The sequence below is a fragment of the Bactrocera tryoni genome, chromosome 5, assembly GCF_016617805.1.
Source record: "Bactrocera tryoni isolate S06 chromosome 5, CSIRO_BtryS06_freeze2, whole genome shotgun sequence".
Taxonomy (NCBI): domain Eukaryota; kingdom Metazoa; phylum Arthropoda; class Insecta; order Diptera; family Tephritidae; genus Bactrocera; species Bactrocera tryoni.
This window is the reverse complement of record NC_052503.1, coordinates 6,110,498-6,138,461: the sequence shown is the minus strand read 5'-3', so window position 1 is coordinate 6,138,461 and position 27,964 is coordinate 6,110,498. Positions and strand designations below refer to the sequence as shown.

Sequence of the window (27,964 nt, the reverse complement as noted above, 5' to 3'; positions counted from 1 at the left end):
TCTTATAAGTATTATACATTATATACATCTGGCTGTTATATAATACGTGGCAAACTTAATATACGCTGTTGAAGGTATAAAAAGAGTTTTGATGAAAAAACGGATTTCTTTCATCTACCACTTTTATCTTTTATCTCTTTTATAAAATTAAAAGAAGCATTTTACTTTGATATTACAGCCTTTCAAGCGTCGTAAACGAGGTGCTGTAGAAGATTGTTATAAATAATATAAAAAATCTATGCATGCGCTGGTTGATAGTTCCAAATGTTACATTGAATCTAATGGAATCTATTTGAAAAATAATACATTTCACGAGATAATATAATGTGCATTTTATTCTGTGTCCAAAGAGTTTGATTGTCTTTATGACCAGATACACAAACAAGTCTGAAATATCCCGATGCTATTTATAGTGAAGGTAGACACTTCTTTACCAACCCGAGAAAAAGCTCACTGCGCCTCTTCTGCAGCGACTTCTCCCAAACCACATATCTTCGATATATGAACAACGAATAGCTCCTGTCCAGCAATATTAGGCAACCGATGTTTTCCCCACTTTTTCCTCAATGTTTGGCTATCATACGATAGCCTCGCTTCTCGAGTACTTCAATTAGGTCGCTGACTACCAAGATCCAAAGTAGTAGGGAAAGCACCCCATCATGCGGCGTAAACCTGTTAACTTTACGAGATATTTTTGCATCCCCACCCCGCCATAACCAGAGAAGACTGTGAACCAGGTGCTTGAGGTTCGATTCCACCCCAAATATTTCAAGGGCTTTAACCACTGCGTCCGGTCACACATTGTTGAAGGCGCCCTCGATTTCAAAAAAGGTAACTGCAGCAAATTCCTTGTGCATAAGGGCTCCCTATCGCCATGACACATCGTGCAAAACAGTGTCGCTGATATGACTTTAATAAAGGCTTGCTTACCCCTCGGGTTTCTGCTCCTAATGTACAGATCCATGAATCTCTCCATCGTTTCAACACAAACAAAAAAATGAGCTTAAAATCACTGGCCCGACGTGAGAGCTCATTATGGGCTTAGGTATAAACGTCAACTTGACCACCCTCCTGGCCTTCAAATCATGGCCTAATCTCGCACAGTTCGCGTAGACAGAGGCCAGCCGGGTGCACGTCACCTTGACCATCCGCTGCCGGTGGGCCGGTATAACATCTTCTGGCCCCGGGGACTTGAGAATTTTGAATAATTTCAGCGCCCATATAAGGTGGTGTTCATCCAAAATGTCCAAGTAGGCTGTACAGCCCTCTCGAAGCCCCTCCGGTGGCACTTCCATCCATGAGTAGTTTTAACGACTTTTCGTTGTAAATATAACAGTATGACCGCATTTCAACATTATTCTAGAGAACTCAAGTATCAATAACGACATCGTAGTAACCTTTAGCACATTATTGGTCTCCATACCGTTGTTTTACAGGGTTTGTCCAGAAAGTAATAGGACTGATTTTCTGCCGCCGCAACTGTACTTCGGAGCGTGTGCGGACTGACTGGATTCGGTAGAGGGCGTTCCTAGCTAACGAACGGGCGGCGAGTGAGTTGTCTCCGAGCACCTGGAGAGTCAGGACAAACATTTTCGCGCGAAGTGTTTTTGTGACAGGTGCAAGCCGAAAATACAGCGTTCTTTACAGCTGAGGTACGCGATTAAATTCTGTGTGAAAGTCGGTAAATCTGCGACAGAGACGTTTGATATGATCAAATAGGCTTACCCAGACGTTACTTTAGCAAGTAATGGTGTGTTTCGGTGACACCAGGCCTTTTTGGAGGGCTGGGGAGAGGTCGCTGATGAAAACCGTGCTGGGAGACTTGTGACTTCGACAAACACCGACAAAGTGACTCGTGTGTGCAAAGTTTTGAACTTAGACCGTTCATTAAGTATTCGTTTAATTGCCCAGATGTTAAATTTATCAAAATCTGTGGTTCATAACTATGTGACGAAGCACTTAAAACATGCGCAAAGGGTGCACGAAGATGGTCCCGAAAGCGCTCACTGACGACCAGAAATTGCGGCGAGTGCCAAGAAAATTTGAACATGTGTGAAAGTGACCCCCAATTTTTGAATAACGTTATCACAGGATACGAGTCATGAATCTTTGAGTATTATCCCGAGACAAGGAGGCAATCTTCTTTTTGTTTTGAGACGACAGAGGGAATTCAAGCAGCATGCAACACGGCTCTCAAGGCTATTCCGTAGAACGCCTTCCGTGACGCCTTCAATGCTTGGAAATCGCGCAGGCAGCGCTGCATCGACACAGAAGGAGCCTATTTTGAAAGTTTTTAAAGAATTGTAAAGATTGGTTCAATGGTTTTTTTTTAATTGTCTCAGTCCTATTACTTTCCGGACAAACCCTATATAACAATTTTTAGAAATAAACGAAGTTCCCCTTTGTGAACTAATACTTACATTTAGAAATATATGAATGAAAACAAATAATATAAGCACATTCATATTTATATTTATATATATATTATATATAGTTTTTCAATTTTCGAGTCTTTATTTAATTTATTTTTCACTTCACTAGAATTTGAATGTTTTTCGGTTGAAACTCCGAGCGGACATCGGAGATCTGGCGATTACTTATGCGTTTCAATTGCTGCATGCTTTTCTTTATATAATTAAATATATTGATTTCGGTATGTATGTATATAGATTTAAGGTGTTCCGTATATCTATTTTGTATTTTGCTTTAATTTATACATTTCTAGTTTATCTCGTGAATTTATTTTGTTTTTCAATATTCGACAACAACAATAATAATAAGTAGTTAATATTTTTATGCACACAACTGTCTGCAATCTACGACTGCATATACTACATACTAGATATTTATATAATCTATAAGTCAGTTTGCTCCCCGGTTTGTGATATTTTTAAAAAATTTTGCTAATATTTTTTTTTGTTTTTAGTTTCCAACGCTTACGGCGTTTATGCGCTGATGTGAGTGTCTGAGTTGTTTTAAGATTGAATTGGAAATGAAAATGCTAAAACGCAGAAGATTGTATTTCGTTTAAGGGCGGATTGTAAGCGGCATTTGCAATGTTTTTTTCTTTTCGTTTCAATAAACTTAAAATTAAATGCTTTGCTGCATTGCAACTCTGCGTTGCAGAGCAACAATTTTCCATGAAAAAAAATTGCGTTTAACTGAAAAAGTCTACGCTCTACAATAATATTTACATTTAGTTTTTTAATTTTCAATTTATTTATTTTTTATTATTAGTTGGAAGGTTTGCGCTTTGCGCCGAAATAATTGTGTTTAGAATATGATTTTTATCAGCCACCTTATCAGCTACTGCCTTTGTGTGTAGCAATTGTTTCACGTTTTTCGCTGTATAATTTTTACTATTTTTATATTTTATTTAATGCCTTGAATTTCGTTAAATTTCATTGGCATTTTTTTTGTTTTTTATTTAAAATTATTTATTGCATTCAATTTTGATTTCATTGAGTTGATTTAAAAATGTCGAATTTTTAATATTTTTGCATTCTGCAACTGTACACATCTACACATCTACTTGTATGTCGTGACGTGAAAAGTGGCGCACGGCTCTTGTGGTTTCGTCACAATTTAACACACAACAATCCGCTCCGTACGCATTTTATAAATGGTTTCCCGACTGGCTTTTCTCTTCTACGAATTATTTGCATTCTTATTAATTTACAATACTTCAGCTTAGCTGTAATTTAATTAAATTAATTTAGATTACTTTTTTTTCTAATTTCAAACATTAAAATATCAGTCGGCGCTTGGAACCTTCTCGCGCGTGCCGTCTCAGACAGCTCTTTTGGCTTGCTGGGCGCGGCGAAAAGCCTGCCTCTTTGACTTGCCTGCACTGTTGGACGCCAATGACTTGCGTTTACTAAATTTCACTTGCTTAAATTCAAATATCGCATACATAAAGGTTCGTAAAATTTCGATTTCTTTCTTAAAATAGAAAATGATTGTTTCTCTTTTAACACCCGACCATTCTTCGTGGTGGTTCTTGTGGTTTAATCAACAGTTTCAATAATTTTTTATTATTCTTAAATATATCTATTTACTTAGTGTTATTGTAAAGGAAAATTTACATAAATATTTACTTACTTTGTTGTTGCACTTTTTGATTGCAACACATTCGTTTACTTAATCATTAATGGAGGTAGTTTAAATTAGGTTCAAAAATTGAAATCAACTTTTCTTTTACATTCTTCATTGACAATAATAATATTATGATGGAAATGTACGCTTTCCAGTAGAAACTCGAGGCATGTAAGTAGAACAAGCTATCGAGTTAAATAGTGGGCAAAAAATAGTAAGACTTTGTTCATAATTTTAAAATTCTAAATTTATTCTTCAAAATCTATGTCGTCTCCCTTGGTCACAACATACTTGTGCCAACGTTTTTTCAATTCTCGAAACAGTGGTTAAAGTCAATATCCAGATTAGCCTTCGATGCGCATAGTGATTCATGTTTAATGTCTTCATTTGATTCAAAACGGTTTCCACGCAGCGGTAGTTTAAGTTTGCTGAATAGCCAGAAGCCACACGGAGCTAAATCAGGCGAATACAGTTGTTGCGGTACCATATTAATTGATAATTTGACGAAAGACTCACGAAGAATCAATGCAATATGCGACGGTGAATTATCGTGCTGCAAAAACCAAATCTTGTCTACTTCCGTCCTCTTTTTACGAATAGTTTCGCGCAAATGACGCACAACACTCAAATACTATTCCTGGTTGACATTTTGGCCGATCGGAAGGAATTCGGAGAGCACCACACCTCGATAATCGAAGAAAACTGTCGACATAACCTTGATTTTGAACTGCTTTCACGTGATTTTTTCGGATTCGGCTCTTTGATCCTCTGTTTTCAGGTCGTAAGCATATATCCACGATTATCACCGAGGGCCTTTTCCAACATTCTAAATCCTTTGGCATACACAATTTAATGGAATTTCTTTGTTGAACAATTTCTCTCATCGTAAAAGTCCCCGAATGCACCTTATGTACTTCAGAAATGTGATTATTTTGGTCTAAAATTTGGCACAGATGTCACTGACAGTCCTTCCAACATAGAAAGAAAAAATATTTCGAAGAACGACTTTTCGCTTGAAATTTAAATTACAAAGTCTTACTATATTTTGCCCACAGTTAAGTACAGATGTCTGTATTTACAGATAAACGGAAAAGAAGGTGAAACAAGTTGTGAATTTCAGAACTTAATGTCAGTCACGTGGTAACATCCGTAATGAAAAAATATAGAAACACGAATTAACACTTTCTGATGCATTTCCCACTTTAAGGGGCAGACGTAGTGTTGATTGGTTATAAAAGCCTTTAAAAATAACCTTCTAAATCGCTGTAAATAAAAACATCACTCAAAATCATCAATAACCAACTACCTAAATAAAAATTCCTTAAAGGCCAATAGAAATGAAAAATTTTAGCGAAGATAATTGAATCAACGGCGTTATAATGAATACCCGTAAACCACCCAACAGCGTTTTAAAACGGTACATGCGTCATTGAGGATTACTTCGTTAAAAAGTCCTGCCAGGGCCGCTTGAAGATATGCACATTTTTTTATAAGACAGCTTTATCTTGCGAGATTATATTTATAATCTCCCACACTTGACAGCTGGAGCGGATGAACGGAACTGTATTTTGACATGAGACATACTCGTATTAAACGATATTCTGTTTAGAAGCATGTATTTTTTCATAACAAAGTTATGTGTTTATATTTTTTCATATTGGGTTTGACTAGGTAAACTCAAAAACACTAAAAAAATAACGGCAAATCAAAGTAAGTCAATATTTTATGGTTCGTTGGAGTTTTAACAAAGGCTTCGCGTAGCGATCAAGTGACATAAAAGTACAAATGCATGTACAGTTATATGCATAAAAGAGCGCGGTTATCGTTGTTCAGTTATATTTCAAACAATATTTTTGCTATTGCTTTCAAATATTTGGAGTGTTGGATAGATAAGTGTGAATAGGGTATATACAAAGTTAAACTTATTCGGATTTAAACAAAAATGTTGGTTGAATGTGCCTCAGAGTGGATATTTCGCGATAACGCCATTTAAGAAATTGTGAGTAAAATTCTTTTTTTTTTTGGTAGTAGACACATACAGTTATAAGTATTGTATTTTCAAGTCACATGCATTTTTTGTTTGGCTTAGTGGCCATGAGTTTTTATTTACTGGTTTTGACTTGTGTTTTGGATATAATTAAATTTTTGGGTTTTGGCTTGCATTAGTTTGGTTCATGTCACAAAATGACTATCTTTTGATGTCTAAGGTTTTTTTTAATACTTCTTGCTCTGTTTGTTGTGTGTTATATTTTATTGCTTCATGAGTTTTTAAATTCTTCCCTCAAACATCCAGCCTCATGCTCCAACTTTTTAGTAGCTACATATGTATATCGTAATATCTTTACTTTTGAGGTTATGCAACTTTGGCTTCGCAGTGCTATTATTTTTATTAGACATCAAGGAGAACTAATGCTATTTGCTAATACACAATTTTTTCTTTTGCGAAATTTGCAATAGTTTCTTTTTTTTAAGGTAATGCTGCCAACTTTGAAAACGTATTATTAATGGTGCCAAAAATTTTTTCGTAAAAATTTAATTAACTGAATTTTGTTGGCACTACAAGCTAAATTAAGTTTTTTATATAAAATTTAATAACTTTTTTACCAACAATAATAATTAATATTATCGCTGCTCTCAAACACTTAAAAGGAAGTTGGCAGTTCTTTACTTTTTTTGTGGAGTGTTTGTTTTGATATAATTTTTATTTAAAATTAAATAAGTTCAATTATGACAATTTTCGCTAAATATTTAATCTTTATTTTAACTATAATTGATCGTTCGACACAATTTTTGAAACCATTCGTATAGATATTTGGCGAAAAGCGAAGAGTAAGTATGTCGCAAATGAGGGTGGGATTAAAGAACGAAATTTTCAATTCATGCAATTTACGATTTCTTTAATTGCGAACAGTTGAATTCATATGCCGTTAGAAATATGAAAAGAATTTCAACATTCGTTGTTAGCGTACAAAATTAATATTTGGTAGGCAAAAAAATTAATTTTATTCCGAACGAGCAAACCTGTTTTCAAAATTTAATTTTTTATCTTCAATTCAATCTTAAACAAAAAAATATTATTTTTTTGTCAAGAATTTAATCTAAAACAAAAAAATTAAAAAAATGTTATTGAAATTTATATTTTTCCGATATCACTTTTCAATAAGGAAGAATATATGTTAACAGTTATATATGTTTAAATATTTAGAAATTTATTAAAGGGTTAAATACAGTTAGAAATTTCAAAAAATCGTTTTTCTAAATTTATTTTCTTAAGGGGGTATTCTCATGTAATCACTTCAAAAAATCGATTTTTTTTTTATTTTGACAGTAAAACCTATTGAAAACATGCTGTGAAAAATTCAGACCGAAATTCATAGTATTTGATAAGTTACAGATCATAGTCGCCGACGTGTCGTAAGCGACTGTCTACCAGGCGCCATGACAAGTCTGCAGCTGCTACGTTTCTAAATGCATTTTTCTCGAATCGTCATTTTCAGAAACTGTCATGGTCCTAAAAAAAAAGCATTCAACCGATTGCTTTAAAATTTACATATCTTCTTCTACTCTTTTATAGTTATCGTCCCTACCAGAATTATTTATTTTCAAAAATATTTTCATATTTTTTTTAAACGATTTTTAACGAAAAAAACAAGATTTTCGTGACTTTTTTTGAAGTTCGACATTTTTTTTGTATGAAATTGATTATATTTGGTAGGGACGATATCCGCAGAACTACTGAATAATAATCCATTCGAGTTATTTATTTCAGACAACATGAACAGCTGCTATCACCATGACCAGTGAACTACTTTTTTATGTTGGGGACTACTTTGATTAAAAAAAATATACATTAAAAATGTAAAAAGCGAATTTTTTTTTGTACATTTCAAAATACAAATAAAAATATATTAAAAAATTAAAATGATTGAATTTTGTTGTCGCATAAAAAAAATTTCCCTAAAAAGTGGTAAAATGAATGCGTTCACATGAGAATACACAGAGAAAATTTCAAATCATTCCGGTGAATATTTTCGAAGTTACAAGCACATTGGAAAAGGCATTTCAGAGTGCTTGGAAGTATAAGGCTAAACTTTAAACTCGTTTTTCTCAAAATGGTGGTTTCAAAATAGGTGACCAACATTACTCGAAAACGGCTAAACCGATTAGTGTCAAATATTAACACGAGCTTCTTAAAAATAGTTTTTGGTATTTAATCGGAGATTTTCTCTCACCGATAAAAATTTTGTTATAAACAATTTAAGGCTGAAATTTTGCTCAAAACTCGATTTTTTTTTAGTTTTGTTAAAAAAAATTATTTTGCTTATTCATTCGATTTTGATTACCAGATTTAACTTTACTTTAACGAAATCTGTTTGGTTTTTTAATTTCAGAGGAGCCAGTTCAGAAATATAGTGGTCAAAGCAAAACGTCTTTTTTGAGAAAAAAAATAAATAATTTTTTCTAATACTAAGTCTTAAAATACAGTTAAAAGATACCATGTATTTGTATGTATTCAAATTTATGGATCAATAAATTAAAAGTTTTCTCAGAAAAAAAAATCTGGAAAATTCGCTTTTTTCAGCCTTCTAACTATATATAACCCCTTAAATTACCTTGAATTTGCTCATACGAAATATATTTTACGGCCTTTATTTAAAAAAATAAATAAATTAAATAAAAAGCAATTGATTATTTAAAAATTTTAGAGTTTATTTTTGCTAACTGCTTGTTGAAATTAATATTACAGCTCTGCATATATTTAATATATAGCATATTTAATTCAGTTTATTTTATTTAATTATCCATTTACAGCTACTTTCCGCTATTTTAGACTAATTAAAAATCCATTTATCCTTTATATAATTTCTTCTCCTCACTTACACTACATACAAATAGTATGTCTACTTATATGTAGTACGGACAAGGCTAGTATATTTATTACCTACGCTAATGTTTAGATTATTTACACTTATTGGATTGACTTAAATTGTAATTTATTTTAGATTAATCTTTACAAATTAAAATCGTTTAAAAACACAACAGTATTCAAGGGCGGGAGGCTGCGAATGAATGCAGTATTCTGCCAGCATTATTCCTACTAAATAAACAATCATTTTAATATAATTTACTAATAATCAAAGGCAATTGCACGCACACACGCATAATTAATTGAGAAAAAGTCTGAACACAATTCTACACATTTTTTCGCTTTAGTTTTTGGCGCCGAAAACAATTTTCGTTTAATTGGCTAACATAAATTTTGAATAGTTAAAAAATTAATTTAATAAATACAATATAAAATATTTGCTTAAATTACTTTAGGCTTCGAATAATCGCAAACATACAAGTATTTAGCTTAAGCGAATTCATAAATAATTTTTTTTTAATCTCAGCCGGCAGAGCGCTTTTGGCGACAGTCACTTCTGCGCTCAAGAACCTCGCACACAATTGTATTTGTGTATGTATGAATGTATCGCGGTGCGCTTATGCATTTTTCATTTTTTATTTCGCCTTTTCGTTTTCCCCCTTGTGCCGTACTGTTGCGTTTGGAAATGATGTGAATACAAAGTTCATGTGAAACCAGCGTTAAAGTAGTTCCATGCTCAAATTAAATAGATTTACATAACTGCCGTACATACAGACGTAAGTGTGTATGTGCAACATATTGCAGCGACTTAGACTATAAATTTCCCCCTTGGCCCCTAGGCATACGCATACAGGAATTTGTTGCTAGTTAATGCACAACTTGTTCACGCTGCGCCGTACCCGTGTCTTTTATCTACTTCTCCTGCCCCACCACCACACTATGCCATCTTCGCGATTTCGATGCCATCAAGTGTGGTGCCTGCAACGGCAGCCACACGCCGCTATGTGGTTCCGTTCGGCGTGCACGTGTTACAGTCTTTGCTATTGCAATTGCAATTGTTGTTGTCCGCCAGGGTTGTTGGTGTGCGCGAACGTGGCGTCATGCCGCCTGTCGCCGCGGCGGTCAGCGGATAGCAGTCCATGGCGACCAGGCTGCTGCGGCTGCTGTTGCGCTCAGCGGCGCCGGCGGTAGCCAAGTTGCAGCTGCTGCTCTTCAGCGACTGCAACGATGTTGTGGGCGTGGCGCTTTCGGCCACGATGCTGTCTAATAGTATTTGCTGCTGCTGTTGGTGCAAGCGCAGCTGCTGCTGCTGTTGGTGGTGATGATGGTGGAGATGGTGGTGTAAGTGATGGTAGCCACCAATGGGCACAGTCACCGAGAGTGGCGGCGTTGGTATGCGCTCGATGGAGGTGGGTGTGGCTGTGGGCGAGACGCCGATGGTGGTCAGTAGTTGTGTGCTGGTCGCAAGACCGGCCGTTATGGAAGGTGGCGTGGACGCTTGCAATGAGCTGGCGCCGTAACTGCAGGCGGTCGTCTTTAGCGATGACGCAGTCGATATGGGCATAGATGCTAGGGGTGTCGACGCGAGTGCCGATGGCGTTGATGATGTGGATACGGCAGGCGATAGAGCTGCCGCTGCTAGGGCTGCGCCACCAGCTGCGGACGCTATCGATGACGTTGAGGACGATGTCGATGCGGGCATGGACGTTATAGACGCGGACGTGGGCAGTGAGGAGCACGCCGACGTGGAAGAGGATGATGATGCGAGCGCTGTGGGCGATTTGGGTGAGCTTTTGCGCGAAAAAAGCTTTGTGATCACGTTTGGCTTTGATTTTGGTGGATGTTGCTGTTGTTGTTGTGGCTGTGCTGCTGCCGACGTCGCGGGCGCCGCATATAGCGTTATGTTGGAGCCGCTAAACGCTGACAGCGCATTAAAATTGTAGGATGATTGTTCTGGAACGTCTTTTATGGTTTTGTTCGGCGGAGGTTTGATGTAGGAACGCGTTAATTCAGATTGCTGTGGGTGAAGAAGAAAATCGCAGTTAAATAGTGTTTTGCTAATAAGTGAATGCACTGAAACCAACCTGATAGCTTGCGCGTAGTTGCATGCTGCGATCCTGACCCCATTCGCTATCCGGCAGCGGCACATGGTGTGGGCAACGTGGCGTGCGCTGCTGCTTCGGCTGCTTCGCTTGCTGATAGTGCTGATGGTGGTCGATGCTGTGACTATTGCAGGAACTATTGCTGCCACAGGAACTGCCCGAAATGCTGCTGCCGTAGCCGCCGCCGGCGCCACCGCTCCCGCTGCCCATGCTGCCGTACTTGAGGGTGGCCGCCTCGATGCCGCCGCGCATGAAATTGCTGCTGCTATTGCTGTTGCTAATACTTGTTGTTGTGCTGCGTGCGGGCATGTTGCCATTACGGGCGCTACTTGCACTGCTGCACGCCGATTGCTGCTGCTGCTGTTGCTGTTGCTGTTCTTGTTGTTGCGTTGACATGCGCTGGTAATGTTGTTGCTGGTTATGGTGGTGTTGGTAGTGTTGTTGTTGGTATTGGTGATGATGCTGTTGCTGATGATGGTGGGAATGTTGATTGTGATGCTCTTGATTTAATAGTTGTTGCTGCTGTTGCTGACTCTTATTGCCACTACTGTTGGCAGTGGTCATACAAGCGCTCGTACAGCCGCCGCTTGTGTTGTTGCTACGGATCACAGTTTCGCTACGTACTAAAATGTCTCGCGCCGGCAGTGTCTCCACGCGCATTCTACAACTATATTGCCCTCTGTCAGAAAGAAAGGGAGAAGAAGCAGAAGGTACATAGGTTAGTTTAATGCCTGTCACTCAAATCTGTGTATGTGTGCGTATATGTGTGTTTGTGTTTGCATTGTCTTATTACCTGTCGTCAGGTGGTGAGTTAAGTGTGGTGCGGGTCGGAACGCCGAGCCGCTCCATTCCCGCGTAGCCGGCAGTCTGTACCGATAGCATCTGGAATGAAGAAGAAAACGCTTTTGTAAGAAATATTGTTATAGTCTAATGCAACTAAATTCGAGCAGTGTAGTGTACATATATACATATGTATGTATGTATGTATGAAGTATATTGATTTTAAAAATTTTCAAACTTTCAACGACAATTTTGCTGACGTCATTTAAGTCTGACAGCTGTTTCGGCGACAAAAGCTAGATTTACGAAAATGCTTAACAGTTTTACATAAGTTAACTTCTGAGGGACATAAAATAAGTGTGTCTCTCGCAATGACAGCTGTCAACAAAAAAACTCTCAATTATGTAGTTGTATTTGAAGCATAAGTATTAAATAGTATCTACAGAGGAGAATTCAAGTTTTGGACCCACGCTTGCAATAAGAGGCTTAGTTAGCTCTTTTTTGCAATAGGTTCTTTTCATTTAAATCACGAAATTTTCTAACCCCACTTTAGCTGAAAGACTCGCAAGCGTCGCAGCCAGCTACGGCCTTTCCTGCCAACAGTCACGCTCGAAGTATAATAAAAAGGACAAATAGTAAGGCACACTTGGCGCTCTCAAGCACTTGTTACATACATATGTATGTATGTATAGGAAATATATATACATACTTATGTATATGTGTACACATGCTTGCAGCATGTAAGCATGCACCAATACAAGTCAAAATGAAGCGAATGAGAATAACACGTTTCCTAGAGAAGACTTTATTTTTCTTTTATTTGCGCATTTTTTCTACAATTTTTCTAGCCCGGCAGACTGAGTGTCTGAGAAGACGACGTCGCCGGCGTTGGTGACTGTGACTGCAACGTTGTTTGTCGGTTATTACTATTCCTGCTTGTCTGTCTGACTGACAGCGTCTCCGCCATCGCATTTAAGTATCCCACTTGTGTACGTATGTCCGTCTGCATGTGTGTGTTTTCAGATATGAGCATGTGTCTTTTGTTGTAGACATCTTGTGGGTTTTTGGCTTTCTATTTGTTTGTCTGGCAACTGTATTACATGCGTGGATGTACATATGTATGTATGTATGTGCTCATGATTATACCGCCATCTCTACAGAATAGTCACTTCGTTGGATGGTTTTTGTTTCAATTTTTTTGGCCGATTTTTGTACATTTTTTCACCACTTCAGCCGGGCAGACAGCGTGCTGACGCTGCAGTCGCCTCAGTTGGCGGAATGCCAAGCGAGACAATGTATAAAAAGTGTAAAATATAAATAGAAAAGAACTAAAAAATAAAATTAAAGCAAACACCTAGAAATACCACGAAAATTTAAAGAAGACACATGGGTATGATCCCGGTAATTGACGCAAAAGCGATTACACAAACCAATATATAAATATACATATGTATAAAGCAGCAGAGGTGTTTACAGCATATTCGGTTTCGCAGAGACAACATTTTAGGGTTTTCAGCGGCATCAAATAATCTTATTTATGGCTAGACACGGGGACTTAGGGTTTTAGATATTTAAATCGTCAGACGAAACGTTAAAAATATTTTAATTTTAAAAACTAATTATTTTTTTGTTGTTTTGTAAAATATTTTGTGGTTAAGTATGCTGTAGAGGTACTCTTACACAATACATCATAAGCACATATCGTTACCTAAAATGCAAAATAACGTAGCAACACTTTTCATAAGTTTACAGGCGAAGGAAAAAACGATAGAATAGAAACCAATAATATTGAAACAAAATTGGAGTATTGGTTATAAAAAACGGTTATATATTGGTTATATATGGGTTATCATACACTCATATTGAAACAAAATTTGAGTATTGGTTATAAAAAACGGTTATATACTGGTTATCATACGCCCATATTGAAACAAAATTTGAGTATTGGTTATAAAAAACGGTTATATATTGGTTATATATTGGTTATCATACATTCATATTGAAACAAAACTTTAATTTTGGTTATAAAACGGTTATATATTGGTTATATATGGGTTATCATACACTCATATTGAAACAAAATTCGAGTTTTGGTTATAAAACGGTTATATATTGGTTATTATATCTGACAACGATTTAAATTTTTTTTTGATGATACGTTGTTTTGCATTTTAACTGACGATATGTAAGTATATGTATATAGCGAGCGGAATCTACGATACCATATTTTAAATAAATCTCATAAAGCGCACAAATTCTTTTGGCAGCAGCCAAATCACAAAAAAAAAAATAATAGGTAATAATTTTCGCCCAAATATTGGCAACGAAAGATAAATCCACAGTATTTTCCGCTCCGTAATAACAACAACAAAAGCCAATACGAAAATAAATAAAATAAATGCAAACGTCAGACAACACTGCCCACCCAGCACCTATAGCGTGTGACCAAAAATTCATGAATGAAAAACTTTTTCGAAAATTGAAATGAGAAAACGTCTACTAAATTGAATTAAAAATAAAACAAAAATTCCAAAAATAAATAACAGGCGAATTATGAACACACACATACGCTATAAGGAGAGTTATTCATTTGAGGTATGCTATGGGGCAATGAAATGAAATTCCTTTAGGACCGCAGCGCATGAATAAGGAAGTTTTTTCGCAACTAATTTAATGCATTTAAGTAAGTAGAGAGAAGTATGCGCATAATCACGTTGCCGCTGTTTGGAGCTTGTAGTTGACCACATAACCTCACTGTCACGAGAGAGTCTAGCACCAGCGCTGCGCCCACTTGGCCGCAGGAGGTGCCCGCGTTTCGTGTTTCGCTTTTCGCATTTGTTTGTTTTCCTATGCGCTGCGCGCTCCTATTTTATTTTACTTTACTCGGCTTGTTGTTTTTTGCTTTCCCTACCCGCGCGCACTTATACGCCATGGCCTACAAGCCAGCCAGTCGACGGTCAACCACCAACGGCGCGGCTAAGGCCTGCCAACCAACGGTCAGACATGCAGCCAGACAGCCAGCCGGACATTGCACATGGCTACATACTACTATGTGTACTTATATTGGACGGTGCCCCGCAGAGTCGGCGTAGCGCTGCAGCTGTGGGCAGACAAAACAAAAAATACCTTAACTCCTTCACACGGCGGCCCTCACCGCCTCGCCGCGCCCACAAACAGTACTCGCATTTTGCAATGACTGCTACTTGGCTTGTTTGCGCTATGCGCTGTTGTTGTTACGTTTGTTGGTGGCTGAACTGTTGTTGACTAGGCATTTATTTATTTAAGTTTAATGTTCTTTTTTTTGCTTTTCGCCTGTCTGCATTCTCCGCCGTTGTTTTTATTTTTTCTCTCTAAATATTTGTGTGTGTTTCATAGCTTTTTCATTTTGCTACATTTGTTTTTGTTTCCTCATATAATAACGTAATTTAATTGTTATTGTTACTGTCTGTTGCAATTACTTTTTTGTTGTTTTGTTTTGATTTTTTTCGTTTTGTTTAAATTTTCATCGCCAAGTGGGCTGCTTAATTATTTATAGTGTTATGGCGGACGCGAAACACACTTTCAAGCAATAAACTCGTGTATTATAGACATTTAACAGTTGCTTAGAAGAAATCAGAACAACATTGGTAAATAAATTTATGAAATTATTGAATTGCAGTCAACTTAAAGCGCGAGGTGAGAACTATCGTACATCTCGAGTTTCCAACTTTGCTACTCAACAGTACAGTCAACTGGAGAATGGGTATACATATACAAAAAAATTTAATAAAAAAAATGTATAAAAAAATGTTATGAAAAAAGATTTATAAAAAACCAATTAATAAAAAAAATGTTTACAAAAAAATTATAAAAAATATTTATGTAAAAAATTTATAAAAAAAAGTTGAATAAAAAAAAAATTATGAAAAAAAATGTATAAAAAAAAATTTATGAAAAAAAAATTATAAAAAAATATATGTATATGGTGAAAAAACATAAACTTTTTGTTTTCTATTTATTTCTACAGAAGAATAAATTTCCTCAAACGAGATTATCTTACGATTTATAGTCAAATTGCGGCTAGGTGGGTCGTTGTGACTTAGGAGAGACCACAATAGACCTTAGATCACGGTGTAATCCTCATCTATTTACCTTATTTTATCTTATATGTAGTTAAATAATTAATTATAAAGAAAGTCATAATTTTTATTTAATTATTCTGGGTTAGAATCCGAACTGTTATAGTATCTTATAAAACAATTAAGAACAGCAAAAACCATTCGCCCTGCTTGTTTGGCAAAATTTGACTAAAAACTACATACATACATACACACATATTTACAGACTTGAGTTGCTCGACTGACCCCCTAAAGCCGCAGAGGTCTCTAACCGCCGAGAACTGGTTCGGCACGGAGTTTCAAAGGCAATTAGTCTTCACCAGATCACTGACTTGATTCAATGTGTTAAAGGCGTCACTCAAGGCAATAAATAAAATATGGTTAATTGCGGTGTAATCAAATTTCAGTGAGTTTTTGAAGTTAATTCTGAATAATTAGGCAAAATTACAGCACAAATTCATATGAAACTGTACACTTGTAAGCAAATATTTTGATGCATATTTTTTGAAATAAAATGTAATAAATATTTAAAAATAAATTTTGTATACAAATTTTAATTTTGAAGGATATTTTTACAAAATATGTTGTTTTTATAAAAAAAATATAATTTTTTGTTGTTTTTTCAATGTTTTTGTATTTTAGAAATAAATGCTAAGAGACACCAAATCTGGCGGAATTTCCTTGCAATTGAAACAACAACACAAGCAAACATGTATGAAATTGCGTACGTATATTTTTTAGCATTTATAACGAAATTATATATTTACATCTGTATCTGTATACATACATATGTATGCATATATTTTTCATTAAACAGTTCATTTATTGCGGTGAATGCCACTGTCACTGCGTTGATTTTACTTTGGAGTCACACAGTGAGTTTGTTTGCGTTAAGCGGGAACGTGGTGGGTCGCGGGAGTGTGAGGCGACGAAGGTGAAGCGATGACGCAGTGACTCGCTTGTGTTGTTTTTGCTTTTGTTTTTGTATTGACTGTTATGGTAGCTGTTATTATTGCCTACGCGCCTACATACAAACACATAAGTATGTATGTAAATGCATGCATTTGTTGTTGTTGTTGATGTTGTTGTCGCTACGTTTTTACTCGTCGCATACATACATATATTTACGAGCAATTACTCTTGTTGTTTGTCTATGTTGTTGTCGCCTGTTGTCGGTTATTACTGCGCTTACAAGTATTGCGCTGCTATTGTTGTAGCTGTTTTTGTTGTTTGCAGTCGCCGCCGCTGACGGTTCATTATCAAAATGTGCCAATTAAAGTTCAGTGGCATTGCATTTTGTGTCAACGTCGCGAGCATTTGGTGCGTCTACGCTCTGTTTTCTCGTGCCTTTGTTGTTAGTGCTTTTGCTGCTGATGTTGTTGCTGTTTGTGTTGTATGCTGTTGCAGTTGGTTGTGTTGCGGGCGCTGCTCGCATTGTTTGCAGTTGCGATCCGTAATCTTTAGCTTTGGCGAGTATGGGCTGCCGTCACGCCGTTAATCGCGGTGCGGAGGGAGGTGGTGGGTGCGGAACGCAGTGGCAGACAGTAACCATCAGCAGCAGACGATGTGAACGCATAAACAAACAATCAGCGACAGAGTGCAGCCTTCGTTGGTAATGCAGGCGGGTGAGCGCAGGGGATGCCAATGTGCACATGCGTACAAACATACATATACACTCATGTGCCATAAAACAACAATAGGAACAGACATAGGAACAGACATTCCAGCAATAACAACTTAAATACTTCCCATTTGCACTTGTGCACATTTATTGTTGTTTTTGTATATGTGTGTGTAGCATGTGAGTATGCGAACGCAGTGTGAATGACTGCATACACACATAAGTATGTATGTATGAGCACAATTTTACGAATTCTCCTGCGTGAGCCAGTGAAATTTAAGTAAAATTGCGCTTGATAATATTATTCTCAAACTAGTTTTTAAATCCAATCCAATCTGAATATTCAAGCATTTCAAGATAAATAAAATTTTCTGAAATTAAAACAGCATACATCGAGAGAAGATAACCGCTGTACTCGATTTTAAGAAAATTGCATTATTATTATTAAAGTTGCTTAGAAATAATCCGAAAAGTTGCATTCTTCAAGCGAAGTGAAGTCAACTTTTTTATATAATTTTTGAAAACAAATGAAATCATAGCAGGATTAAATTCATCGGAAATGAAAAATGAAATAATGAGTATTAAAGAACACGCACCATATTTTGGTGGTGATCTGATGTCGGGGACGAATGGTGTTGATTTTTTAAGAGTAAAAAACGGTTTATCTAGATTTCCGGAAAAACCACGAGTTCTATAAAAACGGTTATATGGCAATGTTGTAGGTAGTGAAAAGACCTATCACTTCTGTGCAGAGAATTGCTTCACATAACCTCAAAATTTATGAGAAAAATTCAAATAACCAAGCTTGGATTCTCTGCTTATGACGTGGAATGTGTTTACGATAAATAAAACCATATAATAAATTCATTATGAAATACAAATTGCAAATAGAACTAGAAAACAAGATCTTTTAATTCTATAGGTTTTGCTGCGCGCCTAAATATATACTATTATTGCGGTGCCATATTTTGATATTCTTATTAGTTATTCACTTGAAATGTGGGAATATTGAATTTCTTTTGGTGTAAAATGTAGACCAATTTGTAGTTTCGAAAAAAAAAAATTTTATTGCCTTATTTAATTCTGCAACATCTCTAGAAACTTGTCTCAAATTGAAAAAAAATTGATCTGAGTTATAATTTTGGAGATGCAGCCTGGAAAAGTTGCGCGCTAGAGGTCAGCTGTAATTCACCTAAAGCTTTTAACGCGTTTTTCGCGAAACTTTATTTTCAAAGTCGATTGTCAAGATTTCTCGCGCAGTCGTTGATATATAATTTACAAGTTTTTTAACGAGGGATTATTATGTTCAGTTGCAACTATTATTAAAATATGTTCAGAAATTTTTAACAAAATTTATATTTGTTTTTGTAAAAATGTCTGCCAAAATTGCAATTTTCACTTTTATTTCTATTCCCTTGACCAATAACTATTTTATGGTCTTAATTAAAACAAATAATTTTTTCTTTCTACTTTTGAAGTTCTTTTGTAAGAAGTTCTGCTGTCAACGCGGAGCCAGTTTTTTCTCGAGAGACTGCTAGAAATGACGTCATGTCGAGTTTTGAATATTTTCCTTCGGAAAAAAAATCGAAATTGAGCTTTTTCTTGCTTACGATTCACTAGCTGCCGCTGTCAGATGCTAACCAGTATATAACCACTTTATAACTAAAACTAAAATTTTTATATGAAAGAAAATTATTGAAAATAGGCTATTTTCGGCACTTTAACTCAGCTTAGAGCTGAAAAAGTAGTATACAGTGATTAAAAAATTATGAGTCAGCAACAAAATATGTTGAAACGAACAAGCTTTAAGACACGTATATTTTGTTACAAAAAAATTCAAACGATGAAATATTTTTGGATTTTTTTGAAAAACATATATACATATGTACATATTAACATTTTATAATAATTGCTTTTAAAAAAATATTTGTATTTACATGGCGCACCCTGTACCCATTTATTTTAACGATGTGCATATTTGCCGTTTAACTAGCGCAGTTTATTTAAAAAATAACACATTTACATATATATACTCGTATGCTTCCCTTCACTTGTTAAAAAGTTGCTCAAGGGCTTAAAGCGGAATTGCTGGCAACACACATTTATACATATGTAAGCTTTTATATACATACATACATAAGTGCATGAATGCCTAGAGGTTGCTTATAGGAATGTAGACATTTGTTTCTAAAGTTTCATGAACACACACACACACATTCACACATACACATGTATACATATACTTTCATACTGGCATTCCAACGCTATTTTTCCAGCAATGCGGTCACGTACTGCTGGCAATGAAAAAAATTGCACTAATTATTTAACGACATTGAAGAGTAAACTAAATTGAGTTATACTCTGTGCGAAGAGCAGCAGTGAATTCGCAGAAAAAGTCACCGATTCGCATTGAAAGCTTAACTATACGCACACATACACACATGTACATATGTATTTTCATATATGTATGTACTGAATATTCATAGAGATATTTATTTATGTTTCTATATTTATATGTATATTTTTCAACTTTTTGCGCCTGTTTGCATTGCAGATTTACCATGAATGACAAACGATGCACGTTCAAGTGGCATGCAGCATTTTGCATTGCGTTTGGTCAAAACAGGATGTTTTGTATTGGATTACATTGGCTGCGCTAAATATCAAACAACAGACGGTTGCACATAAATATATATGTTGTTATATATATTTTATATGTTATATATATGCATGTGTATGTGGATGCAGATAGCAGATTTCATTAGCATGCTTATAAAAAATTGTTATTGTAACATGACACTTTAGTGCTTTGAAAAACAAAAAGCCGAATGTAAACAGTGTTTACTCATATGTTTTAAGAATGCATATGTGTATGTACATATGTGCATGAGGATGAGTATATAATGTCAGCGACAAAAGTGACTTCACGGTTGACAGTTGCGTCAAATGCCAAAATGTTGAATATGCAAATGTTGAGTCATTTCCTGGTGGCAGCCAAGCAAAGTTAAATTAATTGGGGAGATAAAACCGTTAGACAGCAACGAATTTGTGTTATGCAAAAGCTCGTAACGCACGCGCAGGAGAAAAAATAACGCTTAAGTGAAGACTGAACCGATTTGATTGAACTGCTTGGCTTGTTGGGTGTAATATGCGTATGTTTTAAGCAAAAGGTGGAAAGTTGCCACCTATTTCAAAAGTTAAAAAATGAAAAATGAGTATACACGGGAATGTTATGATTAAAATACAGCCTTATTACTATTTATACTATTATACATATTTTTGGCAGGGTTACCACCTCTTTTAAAATAAAAAAATCAAACAAAAATTATAAAATAAAGCAACAGACATATCAAAGTGAGTCGGCTTAAGAGTGCTTGCACATTATTTATTTGAAGAGAGTTGCCACATTTTTATAAAATTAAAATAATAAAATAATTTGTAGGAAGAGAGTTGCCACATATTTACAAAATTAAAATAATAAAATAAATTCATAATTGCAAAATTGGAAAGTATTCCGAAAATTTTATATTAATATCTACATAAGTATTAATAACACTTACGTTGATACTAACCAAATAATTAATAAATTCTATTTTTAAAGCGTAAAGTATTTCATTTTGAAATATCCGCAAGTGATGCCACTGTCTATGCTTCACCATGGAAATATTTCCACCAAATTTTTTTTTCGTTTTAATATGCTCGTAAGATCGTTACGTTTTGAATGTAATTCCATTTTGAGCTTTAAAATATAAAATAAAAAAACTACTGGCAGCTGGTGTTTTTTGGCCATGAAATTTAATTGTTGTCCTTCGCAGCATTTCTTTTATTTCTGTAATTATATGTACTGTGTATATTTTGACTCTCATTTATCGCCCATAACAAAATACAGCATTCTTCAGAATGTTCTTTTCATGCGGAGCGAACTCTGTTTTTATCCTTTTCCTTTAGTTAAAAACGCATTTAGTACATGCATATGTACGTACTTATGCATAAAAATGTATCGCCAGATAATGCCTGCAGGCGATCGCGCCATAAATATTACATTACTGTTGCTTATCTTCACGTTCCCTGCTTTCAATGGGATTTTATTTTTTCCGATTGTCTGACGTTTCTTGAAGTTTCTTGATGTTTTTTTCGATTTGCAAGAGAACACCATGAATTATTTCACTGTGTATGCAATGTGTTTGTATGTGTGTGTATTTATTTGCTTTGTGTTTTTATTTTAACTTTATAATGTTTTAATTACATTTCTTGCTCTTTTGCTTCTTTTCGCCACTTTTGGCGCTTGTTTTGTCTATAACCCGCAGCTATGATGAAAATGAATATATGCATGTACATGTATACCATATGTAAGTGTGTATGCGTCATTGCCCTTGGCATTTACGTCAACAGCATTTTTTGCCTGAGTGATTTTGTTTTGGTTTTCATTTTACTCGCCGCCGCATCAGACGGCGACAAGATTGTTAAATTACAGCTTTAATTGAGGAGCTCTTCTTAATATTCTCGCTTGCCTCTATTCTACAGGTTAAAGTACTTAGGCATGTAAAAAGTCGAGCTGCTGTTTTGCTCGAGAGCTCATAATCATTGTAAAAAATATATAGTAAGAATAAATGAATATTTTTATATTGCCGTATTCAAATATTTATATTTATATATAAATATATTTTAGATCGGAATTAATTTTTTTGCAAATTTTTTTTTTAAATTTAATTAAAAGTATTTTTTATTATTAATTCGGAATAAAATCCTTGGTTTTTCGAAAAAAAATATATGAATGTGAGCTCAAAAAAACAAAGTATAAATTTAAATAGAAAAAAATAATAATTAATAAAAAACCTATAAGAATCCCCCTGTTAAGCGAAAATTATTAAAAAACTAATCAATCAGAATCTGTATAATATCTTAATATCTTCCCGAAATATCAAAGTCTATCGAAGTGTGCACATTTGTGAGTCAAATAACATCGGCTTTGTGGCAAAATGAGCTTAGCATCAAAAGCGCACGAATTTCGATATCTTCACACACACACACACACACATACACACCCATGTTTGGTTTTTGTGTGTGCTTTTGATTGGTAATGGCTTGCACGTGTCAGAAACTTGCAAATTTTATTGCTCAGCCTAATAGCATGTCTGCTGAAGGAGCTACCGACACCTTTATCAGCGGAAAGCAACTCACACACACATGTAAACTCCTTACCACACACCAACGACCTCAAAGTCACAATGTTTACTGCTGCCAGCGGTTCGACATTTTCAGCACACGAAATTGCATAGCTCGCTCGCCTAACGCTGGTTAGTTTGCCTTCGCAAGCTCATACTGCGCTCCGCTATACTTCGCACGCAGCGCCTTTGGCTTTCCACAGACGCGCCAATTGATTCGGGACTCCAAGCGACACGAAGCTGCTGGTCGGTTTACATTATATCTAAGTGTGCATGTGTGTTCGTATGTGGCGTTGACGATTTTGCCTTCGTGTTTCGTATTAATTTTTGTGTGCATTTCTGTGCTTTTGCGGCGCTTTCGCAACAGACACTCAGCTGCTGAGGAGGAAGTAAAAGTCCTTGAAGTCTTCGGTAGACGCCTCAAATACTTCCACTTTAGACACTGCTGTAGAGTCTGAAATTTCATTCAGCTGAGTGCCACGAAACCATTTTCCCTCTCTCAAGAAGCTCGCATTTTCTTATGCCCGCCATTCACTTGAACGATTGTGATTATGCAACGCCTGCTTCGGAGAATTTCACGTCACTACCGCTATGTGGGCGTCATCGCTAACGTCCTTCGCTATAAAAGTTTGTCCTTTTTCTTTAATTCTTTTCTTTTTTTCAGTCTGCGTGCTTTTTTGTTGGCTTGGCTCGGTTTGTTTGTTGTTGGCTGGCATAATCGCTCAAGGAAATTCTGTCTCACGAAAGTACACAGCCACATTCTGATATAATCCGCTTCGCAGCTGCCCACACGAATCAGCCAAGAAGTGGATCAAGAATCGGCAGAATTTCGCTGAATGCTTCGCAAACAGCGTCCGTTCGTCCGTAGTGTTTGCTTACTGAAATTTTAATTTTCGATGAATATAAAAAGCATTTATGAGCCAAGCTTTCTTGTGGATTCTTATCGAGATTAGTTTAATAATATTTACTCGCGTTTTATGCTGAAAGTTTTATGAAGAAATTAGAAAAGCATTCTTCCACTTCAAATATGAGCAAATACAAATTCGCCCACCCCAAAATGCGCCACTTTCTTTGCTTAACGCTTCGTTTTCAACGCCTCTCTGCCTAACCATTCTTCGCTGTTGCTCGTTCGCTTTGTTGTGTGGCACGTAGGCGTCAGCGGCAGACTCGAAACTTTTGCCCCACAAAATGTTCCCTCATACATATTTAATGCAATGCTTCTTAATTTACTCGCCGAAGGCTCAAGTTTCCTTGCTGCTTTGCTGCTTTGTTTATTTGATTTGATTTTATTTGTTTGCTTTGCTTAAGTACTTTCAAATTTTTCTTCAAGGACGTCGCCCGTCTGGCAGTCTGCGCTTCTCATTTCCGTGTGGCTTAAGTTGCTCGTTATTTCTTGGCGTTTGTTTTGTTGCCTTTTTACTTATTGCTAAACGAGTGTGTGGCACTTTGAAATTTGAGCTGTTCGAAGTGGTTGGAAAGCGTTGCCTAAATGCTTAGATGTTGGCTGCTTCTAAGGTAACCCTTTCGCAAACTTTTCGGCAAGTAAAAAAGTATGAAAATATATTAAGTATGTCTGCTTTCTATTTGTTAGACTTGTGGGCATGTCATCTCTTCGCTTATACTTAGTAACCTTGTAGCAAAATAAGGCGCATTTGCCGAAACAAAAACTTGGCAGCTTTAATCCGATCAGCGCTGGTAAGCCTACAGGCAGCAAAGTTTCTTCAAAACCACTTTTGACAGATATTAGAAGCATTTAGTTTAGTGAGAAATCATTGCACGCTTTTCTCAGCGTGTGTTGCCAAAAAGCTGAGCCTGCCTGAGCGCCTGTACCTTTGTGTAGCAGCCAATTTTGATCCATCACTTGGTCATCAAAGCACTGCTTGTTTTTATGTAATTAATTTTATACTTGAAAACTGTTTTTATTACAGAATTGCGGCAGAAGTGCAACACTATGCTGACAAAGAGGTCGATCAACGCAATATTAGTCATACGCAGCGTGGTACCGCTATATTTACGGTATAAAATAAATTTCGTTATAAATACTGTTTTCAAAATAATTCAGATTCTTATAAGTTTATTTAAAATTAAAAAAAAAAATCTCAAATCCTTTTTTAAAACAGTATAGACAAAAATACACTCAGACTGTTCTTCTGATAAAATTATCAGTATTACCTCTAAAAGTAATTTAGGTATCATGCATTAATTAATGCACTTGTCTAGTTGAAAGCAATAGTATATACATATATTATTAGTTCCATGCAATTTTTTCTCATAATCTAGCTGGAGAGCGATTAACAGCTGTATCGTGCCTGGCAATTTGGCTAAATAAGTAATGCCAAGCTTGTTGCAGCTGTCGGACGGAATAAAGTTTGAATGTAATAAAGTTAACTTCACAAATCTTCTAAAATATTATGTAGTCTGCCTTGTTTTAATAGTCTCGACTGTACAAATTGCATATTATAAGTGCGTTGTTGCTTTTTTCCTATACAATCTATAAATATACCTACATATGTATGTGAGTGACATTTATGTGTCTGAGTCTAAGCCGCAATACAAAAACAGTTGCTAGACGTCTAAAATACTTTGAAAATTAGATTGCTGTTAAGACGCGGCAAATATTCATTATAACCGTACCATAGCAACAAGCCCTAAATCCCACTTATACGCAAGGCACATGCACACACGCTTAAATATGCAGACATCCGCTAAATTTCGACACATATTTGAGCATAGCTTGGAAGCAATTAATGTCGACAACAGCCTGGCAACCCAATTACAGGACGCAAATATGCATAAATATGTCCTGCCTTCGCACGCACACACACATGCATAAACATATACAAATTACTTTGGGTGGATTAGCGTATAACTTCTTAGTATACACAGACACACTCATATATACATACACTTACTTAAAAGCAGCATATGTATGTGTGCGTTTGAGTGAATTAAAATGGCGCCTACAGCACAGTTATCTATGTCAAACGCAAGGGCAGACGCATAAATTCATTAATAAAAGCCTTTTAATAGCGCTGTTGCGGGGCAGAAGACGGCGTGTGGCACGCGTTTGCAATTTCTAGCCAGACAAGACAGCAAACACTCACACACATACGCATACATATGCATGTTTGCATAAGAACAAGAGCAACAGTAAACATAGCAAAGTAAACAATTAAAGGACATTTACGCACACACACACACTCTCAAACTCAAACACGAATATGCACAACAATATTTGGCATACGAGCGTTATTGTTGTAATAAACTATGCGTCTCTTGTTGGTGTGTAAACACATTTAGCACGGCAGACAAAACAGTTTCCATTTAACCAAACGAGCTGTAGGTGCGTTTGGCAACGCGCAGCCTCAACACATACAAACATATTACCAAGTAGCAAATGTACAACTTCGCCATGTTTGTCTGTCCACATTTTTATGCCTTTTCGGCTTCAATCATTTTCCAATTCACTTAGCGGCGCATCACTGACGCACTAAGCCTTGCCACTTGTTCCTTTCCTCTCCACTTTCTCTCGTTGTTGCGGTTGTTTTAGCGTCTGCGAATGCAGCCGTTAGCGCCGAGCAAAAGAGGAAATTGAAACATTAAAATTTTATCGTTTGCCAAATTTGTCGAAGAAATGCAATTTACCATAATTCGCATTGTTTTTGCACGAGCGGGCGGTGACTTACAAATGGCATTGAGCAATTTACGCGCTCGGACAACTCTACAGACACACATACTCGCTTAAGGTTGTTAATAAATCGTTTGCCTTAACTTTATGGTCAAGTTGTAATAAAAGAACGCTTTCGCAGTTGCCATAACATTTTATCGACAATTAATGATTGCGCACGTTTTTAGTTTTTAGAACTGCGAAGATCACGAGTTTAACCGAATTCATATTTCTATCGGCCGAATTAGGTCGTTTTGTATGTATTAAATGAAGTCGTGTCGGAAGCAGTTAAAACTGCTTGGCTTTTCGAACATTATTTTCTGCCTGAGTGGACTAACGGTATAAGTTTTCCAGGTACTGTGAGCCCCTTTAAGGCTTTATGATACGCAAATATTTGCTGTTTCAAAATCGTCTTTAAGTAGAATAAAAGTATAAGTGAAGCACACATGACTATTTTCTTCGCAATATTTGCCAGACATGAGGCTGTGCCGAAATATATTGGGTAGTCGAAAAAGTATTTTCGTATTTTGTCAATAAATGTCGTTGCAGTCGTTCGTATATCTTCAGTGCTGGCAATCACATTGTGTCATACCATATAGTGTTGGAAAGGTGAGATTCATTTAACCAAAAAAAATTACATTCAGGAAAGTTGAAAAACGGTTACAGCTGTTCAAAAATGAGTGAAAATATTGAAGAAATTCGCTATATTTTGAAATTTTTGTATAAAAAAGAGAAGAATGCCACCCAAGTCACCAAGTGTGCACAACAATGGCTCGCTGGCTTCCGTTCTGGAAATTTCGAAATTTCGGTTTACACTGATGGAATAATGTTTCTAGCGGCAAAATGGCAAAAAGTGCTCGACCAAAATGGTACATATTTGTTTAGTTATTTATTAGTATAAATATAAAAAAAAGTTGAAGTTTGATTAGAAATACGAAACGACTTTTTTGACTACCCAATAATAACTCAGAACCAGTTGCGAGATCTCTCTAAAACCTCACACATACATATATTCGTCGAAGGGGGTTCTATGAACCTATGAATAACGCTACTGATCCATACAACTACTTTCAGGTCTCAAATGGCCGCATAGAAAAGCGTACTCGTTAAAATGTTGCCTACATTTCGGCGCAAGCAGAAACTCAATTTAATTAATTGAAAGCTTTTAGTTTCTTTTTTGAAGAAAAAAATTTCAAAATATTCTTAGCAAGCAATTAAAACATAAATATTGGAAAACAATTAAATTTAAATTAGATATATGTCTGTATGTATGTTACACTTACGGGTACAGGATTGTCCGGCTCAGTGTGCAGAAGTGTCTGATCTTCGGGCAACAGTGGAATTGGTAATGTTAGAGCGACAGTGGCACGACGTTTCAGCGCCGTGACACGATAACAGTTTATGGCAACAATCAAAACGCTGATGCATGCGACGCTCAGTGAAATGCCAATCGCAATCAATAGTATACGACCTGAAAAGAGCCGAAAGAGAGAGAGAGAGAAATGTATTTATTATTTTACTATTTTTATATACATATACAGCTATAATATTTTAAATTACATAATTATGA

General features: G+C 36.0%; 1 protein-coding gene across 3 annotated transcripts; it reads right to left on the bottom strand.

Annotated features, from left to right (window-relative positions):
- Positions 1–8,853: 8,853 nt before the first annotated feature.
- LOC120777055 (uncharacterized protein PB18E9.04c) lies at positions 8,854–27,864 on the bottom strand. 3 transcript variants are annotated; one of them, XM_040108169.1, is made up of 4 exons: positions 27,678–27,864; positions 11,858–11,946; positions 11,047–11,743; positions 8,854–10,979 (listed from the first exon to the last, which is right to left on the bottom strand). In XM_040108169.1, exons 2-4 carry the CDS (start codon positions 11,944–11,946, stop codon positions 9,963–9,965), a joined length of 1,803 nt encoding a protein of 600 aa, XP_039964103.1. In that variant the 5' UTR covers positions 27,678–27,864; the 3' UTR covers positions 8,854–9,962. The 3 variants fall into 3 exon arrangements, with proteins under 3 accessions (XP_039964103.1, XP_039964101.1, XP_039964102.1); XM_040108167.1 differs by lacking the exon at positions 27,678–27,864 and adding an exon at positions 12,554–13,143; XM_040108168.1 differs by lacking the exon at positions 27,678–27,864 and adding an exon at positions 12,388–12,428.
- Between the last annotated feature and the right edge of the window lie 100 nt (positions 27,865–27,964).